Consider the following 16,333-nt stretch of genomic DNA (forward strand, 5'->3'; position numbering starts at 1 on the left):
CCGGACTCCTTGTTGTCACTGTCAATATAGTGACAGTGGAAAGCAAAAGTTAAGATTCAGAACTCCCTTCTGTCGCTCCCCTAGAGTTTTAAATAAGACATGCTTATTGACACGTCTGTTTTGGAATGCTTATGCACGGCACCACTCACAGCACCAGGCATGGTGAGTACGGCCCACCAGGGAGAAGAGAAATGACGAGGGATTGCTCAGTTGCATGGAACTATGAGTAAAGGGCAACAGTATTGAATACTGGCACTGTTTTCCAGAGGTGGTGGTGATTTTAGCTGATATCTCACTCCTCAGGGTAACAAAGGCATGGAGAGCACAGCTGCTAATGGTGTCCGGAAGCCACCCAGGCCAGTATGCCACTAGCCTGTTTGCTGCAATGATGCCTACCAAAGTTATTGCTGACTGGCGTGGGAAAGTCCTACCCAGAGGAAGAAATAAGGTGCCATCCCTAGAAACCTTCAGGAGAGGATTGCAGAATACCACCATGGAAGTTTTATCAAGATCTCAGGAGGATTAAGGAGACATCCTGGTATACACAAACAAACTGCTCTGCATAATTCTACAGTGGAATGAAAAGCAGATAACTCTACCTCTTGTTGTTGTACCGCTTAGTATGAGTAAATTAGTGAAAAGTCAATAGGTGTGTCTTGCTAAGCTGGGGGCACATCATTTTAATGGGAAATATTTTTAAACCCTTACCCAAGGTTCCTTCGCTGCATCAGGCTTGCCCGTGCTCAGCTGCCAGGACTGACTGGACTATAGTGGAGCCTCAAACAGGTCCTGGCTCATGTCGTAACTGGACCCCCAGGTTGCATGTCCCCCATCCTCCTGCTCTTCCTTCTCCTCCTCTTCCACACAGTTCACGGCAGGGGCCTGTGACTTGAGCTCCTCTGAGGTATCCAGAGTAGTCTACAGGGTAGTAGTGGGGTCTCCATCAAGAATGGCATGCAGCTCTTTGTAAAAGTGGCAGGTCTGCAGCTCGGCACTGGATCGACTGTTGGCCTCCCTGGCTTTCTGATATGCCTGCCACAGCTCCTTCGCTTTCACACAGCCCGGCTGCTCATCCCTGTCATACCCTTTCTCTTGCACCCCCGGTGCAATCTGCTTGTAGATGCCCACATTTCTACAGCTGGTCTGTAGCTCTGCCTGCACAGCCTCTTCTCCCCCCCACAGGCCCAGGAGAGACAATTATCTCCAGGCCGGAGCATGTCCGGAGCGTGTAGCCGGCATGGTCAGCTGGGCAGTTGCACACAACAATGGAGAGCTGCTAGGCATGCTCACCAAACTGGACAATCAAGAAAAGGCGTTTCAAAAATGTACAGGGCTTTAAAGGAGAGGGTGGCCTTCCAGTCTCAGTGAACCCTGGGCAGTGAAGTTCACAACTGTGAGCAGAGCTGTCAGTGTCGAGCATTGTGGGACAGCTGCGGGAGGACTGTTTGGGTTGACACAGGTAATGCAGTGCCTACACTCGCACTGTCAACCTCAGTACAATGATGGCTCAACGCCACACGGGGAGGTGCTGATATTGCCTCGCTGTAACAGAGCACTTATATCAGTGGGAAACAAATTTAAGCGTAGACACATGTGCAACTAGATCGATGCAAGGCAGCTTGCGTCAACCTAACTTTGTTGTCTAGACCAGGCCTTATTTTCGTATGGAAAGAGGAATAAACTCTGCTAGTAGAAGGCACTTTTATACTGGTCTAACTGCACCACATTAGGCTGGTTGCGTGGGTAGACAAGCACTCTTCTGAATCTTTATCACTAACTTAAGTCCACCAAGTAAAGACAGCATGCTTGCTTCCAATCAGATAAACAGTATTGCAGATGAATAGTTTCACTGTATTCCTAAACTACGTATTACAAATCAAAAAGTTCATGTTGCATATGGAAGTAAAACAGAGAGATGGGGAAGATACACACGCACACTTTTTTATAAAATATTTATGTGTAATATCAAGTTCTTTTCAATATACAGAAGGTTTGTTTCCCTGTTTATTTTACATTAGAATTTCAAGTATTTTCCACTCTGGAAGACATTGGAGAACTGCAGAACTAATAGAAGTACAAGATGACATGTATCAAGTAAGTCAAACTTCAGCAATTGAGAGGGGGAGGGATTTCTGTTCAGACTGTTTAAAACTGTGGTTGATTATTTTTGTCATATCTAGTTAACGAAAACACATGAAAGAAAAGCTTTCAGTATCCCCAACCCTTCATTTAGGGGGTTAAATGGAGATCAGTCTGCCTTCCAGAGACTTTGTTTTTGTTGGAGAACTCACTGGGAAAGATCAAATTGGACATTCATGATATTTCTAAGATGGGGGGGGGGTTTTGAACCTCAGGCCCTCCCCGCCCCCACCCGTGTCAGGCCTTCTTTTTATATCATAAAGCAACAAGAGAGGGCACAACATTTTCTCAGTCTTTGTAAGTCACCTTCAATGCAAGAGGAACTGAGCATTCTTACTTTGGGCCAGCTGACATCACTGGGCAGCTCTCTTCTGTACAGAAGTCTGTAATAGTACCATAAAGCATATTTATCTGGTTGAAGAAGTCCACAGCTGTGAAGAATTTAAACAGTCAGTTAGCAGTCTGGTAACAGTCTACCAACAATGCAAACTTCATGCAGTTCTAATTACAAAATACCCACTGCTGAACAGGTGTACAGAGTTTTGTAATGAAGCTTCCTCATTGTTAATTGCTTTTTAAATATTACAAAGGAAATGTGGGGCACAGACAAAACAGACAGTCGAGTGGAAACGTTATATTAAAATCCATTTCCATATGATGATTTCTGTCCTGCTGGTTATGAGCCAACTATTAAGAATTTATGTTTAGCCTTTTAATGTACTTAAAAACATTGCACTTCATTTAGCAGTGCATTTCATTTAGCATTTGTTTATTTTGGGAGTATGCTTATTACACATTCTGGGAGAGAGCGCTCTGAAATATTTAATAATATTGCACCTTTCGCAATGAAGGAAAACAGTAACCATATATAATCTATCTTGGCCAACAATTTTTAAAACAGAGCCTAAACATTTTTTTTCAAAGTTGCTGGGCACCCAGCACCTCCCATTTTAATTTGGGGGGTGCTGGGTGCTCAGTGCTTTTTAAAAATCAGGCCTCTTATTTAGGCACTTAACTTTAAGCTCTTGTTTTTGAAAGTCTTGGTCCCCGTAAGCAATTTATAAAAATAAGCCTACTTTTCCCCCCATTGACTATCCTGATTGCAGTTGGCACTCTCCATGTTGCTCCAATGCCACCCAAAGGAATGCTTTAGGAGCATATTTTCTCTCAGTTCAATGTAAATTACAGGCAAAATTAAAGCAGGAGAATTAATCAAAAGCTGTATTTCATGGAACAACTCTGTGACTGGTAACAGTTAAATACTTCCGGTTCTATGAATAACACTTCATGGGGATAAAGGTTCCACCTGTCATCCTGCAATTATTCCCATCTGCCTTCCACCCAGGAAGAATCCAGCTACTGTAATAGTCTCTGCTGGCGAGCTGACATAATACAAATCCACAAGAAAAGATGATCTATGATATTTTTAACAAAAAAATTTTGATGTGAAATTTAGACAGATTCAGCTGCAATTTCCAAAATCTATTATTTCATTTTGTCACTGCTAAATTATTTCATTTTTTGGCTGCATGGCTAGATTTGACAACGTGAACAGATGCACAATTAGTTTTGTTTCCGTCTGTCTGCAGACTCAACCAAAGCACTAAGGGTACTTCTACACAGCAAACAGCAGCCCGTGGCAGCATGACTCAGAGTCTGGGTCTACAGACTCAGCCTCATGGGGCTTGCACTTTGGCACTAAAAAGAGCGATGTAGACCTTCGAGCTATGGCTGGAGCTCAGGCACTGATGCCTAGGTATGGGGGTGGGCCTCAGAGCCCAAGCCCAAACATCTGTGCAGCTATTTTTAAGAGCTTTAGTGCAAGCCTGAGTCTGTAGACCTGGGCTCTTGGTTGCTGCTTGCTGTGTAGATGTACCCTTTGGGTAAGTCTACCCAGCTGACGTTAAAGCCCTGCTGAGGCTCCAGCACTGGGATAGAGCTCTCCCAGCGCTGTAAAAAAAACAAAAAAAAACCCCACCTCCGTGAGGGGAAGGGCTCCCAGCGCTGTAGCACTGTCTACACTGCCAGTTTATAGCACTGAAATTGCATTGCTCAGTGCACCCCTGAGTGAGGAAAGTTTCAGCGCTGTAAGTGGCAGTGTAGACAAGCCCGAAGAGACTTAAGACCTTCTACTATTTATCTTCGTTGGGCAAGGTGTGTGAAACCAAATTAGGGCCACTTCTATGCCTGTGTCATGTTGAGATGGATCCCAAAAATATTCAATTAATGCCCTCGTTCAGTCAGCTTGACAAACAAATCACATCCTTGAATGTCATTTGAATGAGTGTTCAGCTAAGAATAAGGCTCTTCCCTCCCAATGCACAAGTAGCTGAATATTCTATTGACTCATCTTTGGAGCTGTCAAGGTTCCTTCCCCACTCTGAACTCTAGGGATGAGGGAACCTGCATGAAAAACCCCCTAAGCTTATTTTTACCAGCTTAGGTTAAAATTTCCCCAAGGTACAAACTATTTTACCTTTTGTCCCTGGACTTTATTGCTGCCACTACCAAGCGTCTAACAAATATAACAGGGAAAGAGCCCGCTTGGAAACGTCTTTTCCCCTCCCTCAAAATCCTCCCAAACCCTACACCCCCTTTCCTGGGGAAGGCTTGATAAAAATCCTCACCAATTTGCATAGGTGAACACAGACCCAAACCCTTGGATCTTAAGAACAATGAAAAAGCAATCAGGTTCTTAAAAGAAGAATTTTACTCGGAGAAAAAGTAAAAGAATCACCTCTGTAAAATCAGGATGGTAAATACCTTACAGGGTAATCAGATTCAAAACATAGAGAATCCCTCTAGGCAAAACCTTAAGTTACAAAAAGACACAAAACCAGGAATATACATTCCATTCAGCACAACTTATTTTATCAGCCATTTAAACAAAACAGAATCTAACGCATATCTAACTAGATTGCTTATAACCCTTTACAGAGGTTCTGACCTGCATTCCTGCTCTGGTCCCGGCAAAAGAAAAAACACACAGACAGAGAGAACCCTTTGTTCCCCCCACCACCTCCAGCTTTAAAAGTATCTTGTCTCCTCATTTCGTAATTTTGGTCAGGTGCCAGCGAGGTTATCTTTAGCTTCTTAACCCTTTACAGGTGAAAGAGTTTTTCCTCTGGCCAGGAGGGATTTAAAGGTGGTTAGCCTTCCCTTTATATTTATGACAGGAGCATTCAGATAGACATTTTTGTACTGATAGCCTTAATTGGAAGGTGACTTTTACAGAGCTATCGGTTACAAAATGCGGCACTCCCACAAGTACAATCTGCAGAACGCTAGGGAGCACTGTGGGTTTTGCAGTGTTTACATGAAACATCATGCTTAGCCATTTCAGTCTCACTGAACCTGTTATCCAAGGCTGGGGTTGAGCTTGGGGCAGGGCAGTAAGAAAATAACTTGCACTGCTCAGTAACAAACCCCCAGTGAAAGGCTTTAACTTATTCTAAAAGGAGTTCTTTCAGGCAATCCCCTCATGGAAAAGGGATCCACCCTCAGAACTCAAGGATTGTCAAGGTAAGTACCTGAGGTAGGGGAGAGGACAGAAGAGGTTCTTTAGGCTCCATAAATGACACTTAAGGAAAGTTACTTCATAGACTATATGCAGAGCACGCCCAACAAATTCCTGCCAATTATTTTAGTTCATCCGACTTTTCAGCGGATGTAGTAAACACAGGCTATAAACTGCATTTTGCAAGCGCAATCACCAAGGAGCAAATCAGCTCAAGACTGGTGGATCACGTGTTTAGTGCACATTCTTTGGAGAAGTAGAAGCAGCAAATGGCAAGACATCATTCAGGGAGGGGAAGAGGGAGGTAGTCATAGAAAGGGAGGGTTGTTAACACTTGTTGGGAAAAAAACAACACCTTAAATTATTAAAATCTTAATAGGAAATTTTAATATCAAAAGAACTGCAAGCACATTTTGTATATTGCAGCCCATTTGAACTTTCCGGTCTTCGAGAGCTGTTAATTAGGTTTCCAATCTGCATCCCCCCAAAACCCCACAAACCCTGATGTTTCCTTAAATGCAGACATGCCCAAAACCACACGGGCTTTGAAAGTATGACTGTTATTGCTTTGAAGCCCACATTCTGAGTTTCAAAAGGGCATGAAGCATATCTCCCAACCTCCAAATTCATCAGCGTGTGACAAACAAGCACAATGTGGGCCACCTGTTTTTGACACATGTAATGCAGTGCCTTAGGTTTTTAATTTCCCCTTTTCAGTCACAGAGATGAAGGTTGTAGAGTTTTTTTTAAAAGCAGTTTCTCCAGTTATTGAAGAGTGTGTTATCTGGTGATTAAAACAAGTAAAGAACCAAGGTTTGTGGGTTTTATTTCCACAGCTGTCACTGTGTCCTGGGGGAACACATTTAAAATTTTGTACCTCAGCTTCTTTCTTCTCTGAAAAACGAAGAATAGCAGGCTTCTCATAAGGGGGTTCTGAAGCTCATATGTTTATTGCACATGTAGGACCTTTAACCCAATAATTTAAAAATATTTTAATTTTTTTGCCTTTCAACTTCATTGAAAGTTCCCACAATAAAACTATTTTGTAAAATGGATCAACTATTTAACACACGTATGTAACCCACTGCCACAAAACATCATAGAGGTCAAGGTCTGGCAAGATTCAGAAAGGATTAGGCATTTATATGGATAAGAAGAACATCCACAATTATGTTAAGTGATACATAAACCCTCATGCATCAGCCAACCACCCCACCCACTGTTCAGGATAAGGAAGAAACTTATATGGGCAATTAACTTCACAATTACCCAATTCAGGGATTTTACCATTTTCCTCTGAATTACCAAATATTGCCCACTGTCACGAGACATGACATCAGATGAGACACAGCACCAGTCTGATCTGGCAGGGCAATTCCTAGGTTCCATTTTTCTACTCCATTGTTCTTCGCCCAGCAGTTTTGAAACGTTGCCCTCTCTGCTCCCTCAGACCGAGGCACACTGCTTTACTCTGTACAAGTGTGCCTGCAGCATGAGGAGCATATACCCTTCTACTAGGGGGGCACCAAACATTAGGCCTTCTTTATATATCCTAAAAAGGTAACAAACCCAATGTTTGTCCTTTACAGGCCACTTTTAATAGGCTTTGATGGTGGCAAACTGGAGAGCAACTGAAAGCAGGAGTAGTATAATTGGTATATGAAGCATCCTTGGTAATGGTTTAGTCACCAAAATTAGTTTTGCTTTTTAGACAGTTAAAAAAAAATCTGTTCATGCTAAATTCTGTACAAGACCTATTTCGATGATTTAAATATCCCCCTGTAATGTTGGAGACTCATACCACAAGGACGGTCCTTTGCTCCAGCAGCGCTTTAAGGATCCTCAAAGTGCTGCCGCAGCAAAGGACCATCCTTAAAGCGCTGCCGCGGCAGCTCTTCAATGTCGCTGCCCCTTCCCCGTTGGCGGCCCTGCCCGTACGGACCCTGCCAGAAGGGTCGCCTACAGGGGAGGCAAAAGGGGCAGGGACATTAAAGCGCTGCCGCAGCAAAGGACGCTGCCACCCCTTCCACCCGAGGCCCCGCCCCTTCCGGGGAACAGGGGCACCCTGACTCCGTACCAGTAAGTCTCCTGATTTACTTTCACCCCTGACTGCACACCAATGCATACAACATTGTACAACAGGGGAAGCACACCAAACCACCAAGTTCCTGCCCTGAAGAGTCTACAGTCTAAACGCACAACAGGTAGAATATCAAAATTACATGGGGCTTACGGTTATTACAGCCAAAACTCTCCATGAAATGTAGGGCTGTAGGAACTTTTGATGGAGGGGGCTGGCTCCCTGAGTGTCTGTTCCAAGATGATGGGGCACCAGGAAAGGCAGTACAAAGGAGACAAAAAGGAGAGGCATGTGCAAAATATAAAGGATGGGAGTTGTAGGCAGGGATGGTATTCAAGAGAACTTTGTAAGTGAGGAGAACCTTGAACTTACTACAGAAGAGGGGAAGCCTGTGTAAATATTCAGAGGGTGGGGAAAGAAGAAGAGAAACATGGTCACAGCAGGCAGAAAGGATGATAATTTGGGCATCTCTTTTGCATAGACTGGATGGGAAGAAAGAGATAGGAAAAACCGCAAGGACGAAGTTATAGTAACCAAGTCAGGAAGTTAGCAGAACATAGGCTAACACCTTGGCAGGAACAAAAGGAAGAGATTAGCTTTGGAAATGTAAACAAAAATCTTAGAATTTGGTGAGGGCGGACAAAAGACATTCTACATATATGTTTATAATCTTCACATTTCTTTTAGACTTGACCCTGAGTAGTATTCATCTAAGCAAATGTTTGAAACTCAATGTGGAGAAGCATGTACAGTTGTGAAACACAGCTCTAGCTGGAATCTGAAGGAGTAAAACACCCTAGGATAATACTTAGTTATTTGCTAAAAACAGTGTTGGTGTTTCCCCTTCACTACTCATCTAATTCATGAATGAGCATTTAGATTTTAACCACAAAGAGAAGAAATTTGTTTTGGAAAAACCCATAATTTCACCACATGGAACAGAGGGGTTTTTAGCTTGAGCCACTTAGCTGCTGTGAATTCTAATAGACACCATGGTTCTGCTCTTTCAATTACAGTACAATACAGACTGACCAGTGCATTAAGAACCACACACTGCACAAGAGACAGCTATGCAGTTGTCCTTATCCATTATCAGCCCACATCACTGCCCATCTCATATAGAAAAGGTCAGTCAACTTACTATTAACTGCGACCCATTCATTTAAATCTTCACCCTCTGGCAGCATAACAGCCATCCGGAGATTACCGCTTCCAAGTGTGGCTTCTGCATGTTTTAACAGCTCATACTGGTGAGACCCCTCCGGAATGTTTTTCTTTGGTTTAAAGGTTTTAGAAGAGCGACTACCACTGCAAAGGGGAGAAGAAAAAAAGATATAAAAGAACATGTAGGAATTGAGGGGAAGGAGAGAGGAGCAGAGAAGTTAAGAATCAGTGTAGCACTAGTGTGAACACCTTTTTCCCTCCAGATTTTTATTTAAATAAAGCAGGATGTTTACAAAAATAAAGAGCTACAAATTACAGAACTGACTTACATTTGTTAAACAATTGCTCGGAACTCAGATTACTTCCTATTTCACTGTATTCTCAACTATTAATATTATTTCAGAGCCAGCTGGAAAAAGGGGATACCCATCCTACCACCCATCTCATTGCAAACTGGGTCAAAGTCAAAACATTAAAAAGCACCTTACTAGAATCAAGATGACCACATTTTAAAGCCACAAAAAAGAAATTCTCTCCCGCCTCCCAAAGATTAAATGAGTAGAGCTGAGCAAATACTAGATTTTTCGGTTTAGGAGCCAAACAATAAAAACTGAAAAAAATTCCAGTTTGATCTGAACCAACAATTTTTTTCATTGAATCAGAAGACTTGTAAAAATTTGATTTTGAAAAAACTGAAATGTTTTGAGTTGACCCAAAAGGAATTTTTTTCAGTTTTTATATTCATTTCGAATCAACCAAAAGGTTTCAGTCCAATCAATTTTTTTTTTTAAGTTTTTTGTTTTGATTTTGGTCTTTTGGGGTGCTTTTCACCTTTTGTGTATGTTTAGTTTTAAACGGGCCAGATTCAAAATTGAAATGTCATTTCAAAGTAAAAAGTTAAACTGAAATGTTTTGACCCTTTGAAATTTTTTTCCTTTACCTGCACTATTCCCCCAATTAAGCTAATAGTTTCAGACCCTGAAAAATGCATTTTTTGCTGAAATTTTTTTGCCTCACTCTACTGAGGAAACCGTTTGGGAGTGACAAGGAAGAATGGAGAGAAGGCAAAACCATTACATTTAAAATACTTTCTTTCACTGTGGAAAAAGGGTAACATTGAATAACTCTGAGAAAAATACATTTAAAAGCTAAAATCAGCATGTTCCAGACCAGCTGTAGTTTCACTGTATAGGGCTCACTGAAAATATAGTACACCACACTGAAGTGGCTGTTATTTATGAAGGTATAACCCTCAGGGTTCTCAGATGATTAAAAACAGTGCAGTGGTCATATTAATCTGCGGTCAACCTATTTACATGCAAATATTTACCTTCCCTAAAAAGATGGTGTGACACATGGCTAGAAAGGGTTAAACATCCTGCAAAATAAACAACCCTCAAAAGACATGTGGGGAGATAATGTTTGTGTTTTTGTGTATTTACATATGTATGAGTAGGGTCCTCGGACAATGTAATCAACAATCCCTGTCTATGTTGTATTCTGGTAATTCAGAGGTCAAAAGAACATCCTATCATTTAAATGAATTGTAAACACGGGATATCTCTCTATTCATCTCTCTTTGAAATGTATTGCAAATAATCTGTGAATAGTGGAGAAACAAGCAAATTGCCTTTTCTTTTATGTCATGAAATAAGATTTTCAGAAATCATCATATGTGACTTAGGTATCTGGATGGAGGCTTGAGGCTGGATCACTTTAAGGGAACTGTGTTGTTTGGACTTGTGAGTAACCAGTGAAGTAATAAAGAAGCTGTTTTATACTGGTTTGGTAAATCTAAGTATTGGAATATCCACCAGTTTTATGGGGGATTGTCTGCCCCATTCTTTGCAGTTCACCCTAATTGAGTGACCTCAGCTGGCACCCCCTGGGACCCCGGTCACAGATGGTAAATCTCACACAGCAGCTCCAAATACACTTTATAAATAATTACTATTGTTTGGATCACTATTAAAGTATTAAAATATACTTAGCCACAGAATTGCTTCTGCAGTGCTATAGTTATAGCTGAGCTGACACTTCCACTTCCAACCCCTATTTCCATATATTTCTCAGGCCATTTCTTTATGGATTTTGTGAAGGGTTTTCACATCTTCTTTCAGACTAGAAGTTATATTTGGTTGGAAATTTTTATAACAGTTGGAAAAAATTTCTAGGTGGAAAATTCTTGCTTTTTCTGTTTTATACCAATCCAGATTATTTAAAGTTTGTGCTTGGATAGCTAAAAAATGGCTTCTTAAAAACTTTAAACTTGGTGTGCATGTGCTGCTGAACAAACAGAGCCTCAGAAAGAAAATCTGGATAGAATTAGAGGAAATTTAGTTACTTCAGCTTTAAAGAAGGGTAATGAGCCAGCATAGCATTTTAATTTAGAAAATGTTCGAAAAATGCACCAAAGTGTGATGCTCCAAGTATTTGCAGAAGTGGATTTCATAAGAACAGCCAATATGTGGAGCCATAAATGATTTCTAAGTGAATTTAGAGCAGATTTCTGTTGGAAAGAGAAGATAGAGTTCTTTTTGTTTCTAGTGACCAGATTGCGGGGGGGAATAAGTTAAATCCAGACACTATGGAGCATCCAAAGCAAACACCACCCAATATTCTTCTCTTGTAACAAAAGCCCTTCTAATTTTTCAATGTATCTTCTGTTCAGGGGTATGGCTTTCAAAATTTTCGAATAATACAAACTATTGTTATGCAGGTGTTTGCATGTTACAGGAGTCACAAAAAGATGAGACTGCCCACTTCCGAGGCAGGGCTGATGCTTGGAACAATGTTTGTTTAGCTACATTTTCGCCTAAAAGCATTGTAAATAAATTCTCTCTTTTCCTTTGTATTTTCCCCACTTACCCACTCCGCAGCATAACAGAAAAACAAACAAACCTGAAAGATCACATGTTTGTTTCTACAAATCTATTAAGAAGAAGAGACATGCACATGAAAGAATGCAATGAAGATACATTTTTAAAGAGTTTGATGAGTGGGGAATTACAGGGACTTCTTAATGTTGTCATGTGGCAGTTTGTCATATATTTGCTAACTGTGTCATTAGGTCTTTTAGCAGCTAAATCTGAACAAGGGAAGGGGAAAAAGCAAATTACTGAAATTGGAGTTTACTAATTAGTTGCTTAAATTCTGTTGAATGGGAAGCCTCTTAAGAGAAGAACTCTTGGATATTTGAACATTTACACTGAACGTGACTTGGACTTCTAAACTCTATATGGTGTTGCACCTCTCTGCTTTTCCTTTCTGTAAAGCTACAATTTTCTTCCTTAAAATCTCCACAAGTGACAACTTTTTAAAAATAATCTAAGATTCATAAAACTAAGACATTTAAATATTTGTCACTCTCCAACTTTTGGCTGGAGAGGTGGCTTGCAAAAAATGTATTATTACCCTTTCTTGCTGCTTTATGATTAATAAAGAAAGCCTGAAGGTAAAAGCAGTTTCCTTTCCTATAATTCTGGTTTCTCACAGTAAAGTGTTAGCTTTTTGCTGTTGACTGTTGGGTTGTCCCCACCCAAGTTCCTAGTTTGGAAGTAATTGCTTAAAGTTCTTCCTTTGAGCTAGGTTCAGAAAATAATTATATAAATTCATGGAGGATAGGTCCACCAATGGCTATTAGCCAAGATGATCAAGGATGCAACCCGATGCTCTGGGGGTTCCTAACCTCTGACTGCCAGTAGCTGAATCTGGACGACAGGGGACAGATCACTTGATAATTGCCCTGTTCTGTTTATTCCCTCTGAAGAGCATTGGCCACTGTCAGAAGACAGGACAGTGGGCTAGATGGACCATTGCTCTGATCCACAACAGCCATTCTTATGTTCTTCTTCTCTTGGTATTATTGGTGGAGCAATATTACAATAAAGTTTCCTGATGACTTTTAACTTTAGCAAGCTGACAATGAGATTCTGGAACAGGTAGTTTCTCCAGATCTGCTGGAGATTACCAGCCTTTTTGCAATTCCCAAACGGAATGGAATCATTATTATCCTTATTGTCTGAAGGTCCACTAGAAAGATTTTATCTGGACCTTCATCAGGACAAGAAGTGAATTGCAAAGGATAGGGATAGCACATGGGGCATGTGTGTCTTTTTTTCTGGAAAAGCCCATTTTTAATAACAAAATTCTGTATATTAAAAATATATACATTACCTTGGAACTGTATTTGGGCACAATATAACCATGCTGGCCAACTCAACACATTTGTGAGATGAATGGATTTTAAATGTATTCTGGGAGGAGAAGGGGGGATCCAGGTTTGCACTTGAGTCAGCCAGACTTTTATAAGGTAATAAGGCTATAGAAGGTTATAAAAGAAATGTGCACACAGTAAGCACGCATACCACAGCAATTCTCAAACCCATGGAGGAGTATCCAAAACCAAGTCTGCAAGAACTTTCAGTTTTAATAGTTTAAAATAAATACTTAAGGACATCTGCTCCATCCGTTGGAAACAAACTTTCTGGATAGGGAGTAGCCCTGGCTTCAGTGCAGAAAGGAGGAATCCATCTTTGGTACCAAGAAAAACTTATGGCCTTTGTAATGAGGTACTTTGTATCACCACAGAAAGGCCCTACTAATTAAATTTTTCTTGTCTGGATTCAGGAGAGACATGGATGGCTCTGTGATGGCCAGCATGGAGTGGATCAACTTGACCAAAGTATTCAGTCATTATCACTGCAGAGGTTGCTTGTTTCATCTGAATCAGAATGTTCTGAGGGCTCACCCTCTTTGGATGGAGGTTTTAGTGCTAGCTTGCAGGAGTTCCACTGGTGCCTAGATTTGTAAGAGGGGATATTGGGCTTGTATTTTTTATGTCTGGTTTTCTTTTTCTTAACATTAGGCTCAAAAGAGAAAAATGAGGAACCCTGTTTCCTGTGAAATGATGAAAATAGATGACTGGGTCTCAGAGGAGGGGGAGAATTCTCCGATGAGGCAAGAACTTTCTCCAAAGGAGAGTGAAGTAGTATTGATGGGAACTTGTAAACAGGAAATGGAAAATATGGAATAACCCCAAATGTGACTGGATCAAGAGGAAAGATGAGAACACCCAAGTCATTCAATCAAAGAGGCTGTTGAGGTACATGAACATCTTGTTTGAGAGGATCAGGGTACAAAACTGGTGAGGGAAGCTAAATCCCTGGGGCACTCCTGAACTAAGCAATCCAAAGTTCAGAGGGTATAGGGAAGTTAGGGATGTATAGAAGGAGATTGTGAAGAGGATCAAGCACTGGTGCCAGAGCCATCCCTTGGGCATGAAGGGCAACAGGAGCCTGTTAATGTGGCTCTCTCTGGAATCCCAGAGCTACCACATTTCCTTACCCCGCTAATGACCTTATTTGCTAGCTTGGGAAGCACTGTGGTAGGTTCTGGAGGGATAAACAGACTTGTCAGGGGAGTCTCAAACTGCAGCAGGTATTGGACACTTTTGTAGTAGCAGCTGGCTGCTACTGCAATTAAGAGTCACTGAGTAGGAACAGGAAACAGGTGGCTCCGATGTAGAGCACTTCTAAAATGCATTCAATAATATTTGCGTTTCGAGTATCGCATCTCAAATAAGATAACTGCTGTTCATGGGCGGAGAGGAGGTGGAGAAACCATTGCTGGAGCAGCCCTCCACCCTCATTTATTGCCAGCCAAACTGGGTTCAAACTAATGTAACATTATCAGGCCTTTTTGACCTCTGGAGTGCTCTCAGAAAAGAAGAGGAAGCTGATGCTCCCTACAGTACGTGGATCTCTCACAAGCTGTACAGTTAACATGCCAACAGGGGGAGTGGAAAGCAAAACAGCTCAAAAAGCTCCTGGAAATTGCCTCTGTAGGAGCTCAAATGGACAAGATAACCTGATAGTAATTGCCACAGTGATGGATGAAAATACAAGAGATTATTAAAATAGGTGTTAAGTGTTAAACAGTGACCAAACATCATTTCCTCTCTCAGTCACTCAGGTTTCAGGCACATGCCGCCAATCATCCCACTATTTCTCCAGTATGGACGAGGAAGCCAACTTCTGATATTTCTAATGTAAACCAAACCAATGCCTTTTGAAAAACAAACAACAAAACCATCCTTTCAGGTCTTCTTTCTGCATCATAAAGCATCAACAAACAACAACGAAAAAGGGTGGGGAGAGCAAGAATACCTATCCACTCTTTGCAGGGTGCCTTCACCCACCTTGGTCTGCAACCCTGGCCAACGTTTTACCAATATAAATGATTAATACTGAAAAACCATAACTGCTGTGACTAATCTGGTGCTTGAGGCAGAATGTACACACTCGTTATAGACTATGCGACAGATGGATCTCTGTGGGATGTAAACAACTATGTCTTGTAATTTAAGTTACAACGAGTGGATCTTGGCAGGCAGATTTAGAAGCAAAGAAGCTAGCTGTCCAAAAGGTATATAAAATTCTTCAGTGTCCCACTCAAAAGACTTCATCTTTGTGCTGGGGAGAATGGGAACAGACAAAGAAGCAAAGAAATTCAATATCTGATAAAGAGGACAGATGAACTGTATGCTTTTACATAATCATAGAATAAGTACAAAGTATAGGTGAGGCTTCCGGGACAACGTCCAAGTGTAGAGAAAAGATGGGATGTGTGTGTGTGTCGGGGGGGGGGGCAATCCTAAAAAGGGACTGCAGCCATACGTAGTTCAGGCTGTGAGCTCATCAGCTAAGTTACACAGGCTCAGGCCTGTTCAATACCTGGGTGGGAGACCTTCCTTAAAAAAAGGAAAAGTAGGACATTTTGGCAATTCAGTAGGTAGCAGGTTGAGTCAGTAAACTGCTGTTGGTGGGGTGTCTCTTTTTAAATGAAAAAGGTACAGAATTGTAGACTTGAAAAAATAAAAGATTAACCAAGCCCCACATTAGCCCCAAATATGCACCCTCAACTTCCAAATACATACAATCACAACTTGGTTTCTTCCCATGCCTACCAAGCTGGTCAAAAACCACACTGATAAACATGGTCCATATGCCCATGTGGCTAAATACAATCAATTCCCTGAGTTACAGACCCCCACGCTGCCATTCTCCTATTCCAACCCACAATCTCTGTGCCACTACACAATCCAATCATTTCCAGACAGCAAGAGATGGCATAATGTAATATTTGGGGGGAGGTAAAGATTCAAAGCCACGAGGTATATAAAGGAAGGAAAATCCAGGACAGTGATCACAAAATGCTACAGAAATATTTGTAACGTTGAGGCTGGTTTATCATTCCCATGCAATTGGGAGATTAAGCACACAAGAAGTCTTCCAATTGCATTCTTGAGGTCACGTACTGTATATACAGCAGAGTTTAGAGCTGCAAGAACCTAGTACAGCATCTCTACGCCAACTCCCTTCCAGGGCAAGTTTGTTCCATGGTAAACATTTTCTTGTGCTTTGTCCAGTCTG

General features: G+C 41.4%; 1 protein-coding gene across 3 annotated transcripts in view; it reads right to left on the minus strand.

Annotated features, from left to right (window-relative positions):
- MOB1B (MOB kinase activator 1B) overlaps positions 1–16,333 on the minus strand; it is an 82,255-nt gene that overhangs the window by 18,686 nt on the left and 47,236 nt on the right. For all 3 annotated transcript variants that reach the window (XM_077814893.1, XM_077814894.1, XM_077814892.1), the window contains 2 exons: positions 8,878–9,044; positions 2,477–2,570 (listed from right to left, as the gene is read on the minus strand). In XM_077814893.1, coding sequence (XP_077671019.1) covers positions 2,477–2,570; positions 8,878–9,044 — 261 coding nt within the window. The remainder of the gene's footprint in view (positions 1–2,476; positions 2,571–8,877; positions 9,045–16,333) is intronic.

This window comes from Eretmochelys imbricata, chromosome 4, assembly GCF_965152235.1.
Source record: "Eretmochelys imbricata isolate rEreImb1 chromosome 4, rEreImb1.hap1, whole genome shotgun sequence".
Taxonomy (NCBI): domain Eukaryota; kingdom Metazoa; phylum Chordata; order Testudines; family Cheloniidae; genus Eretmochelys; species Eretmochelys imbricata.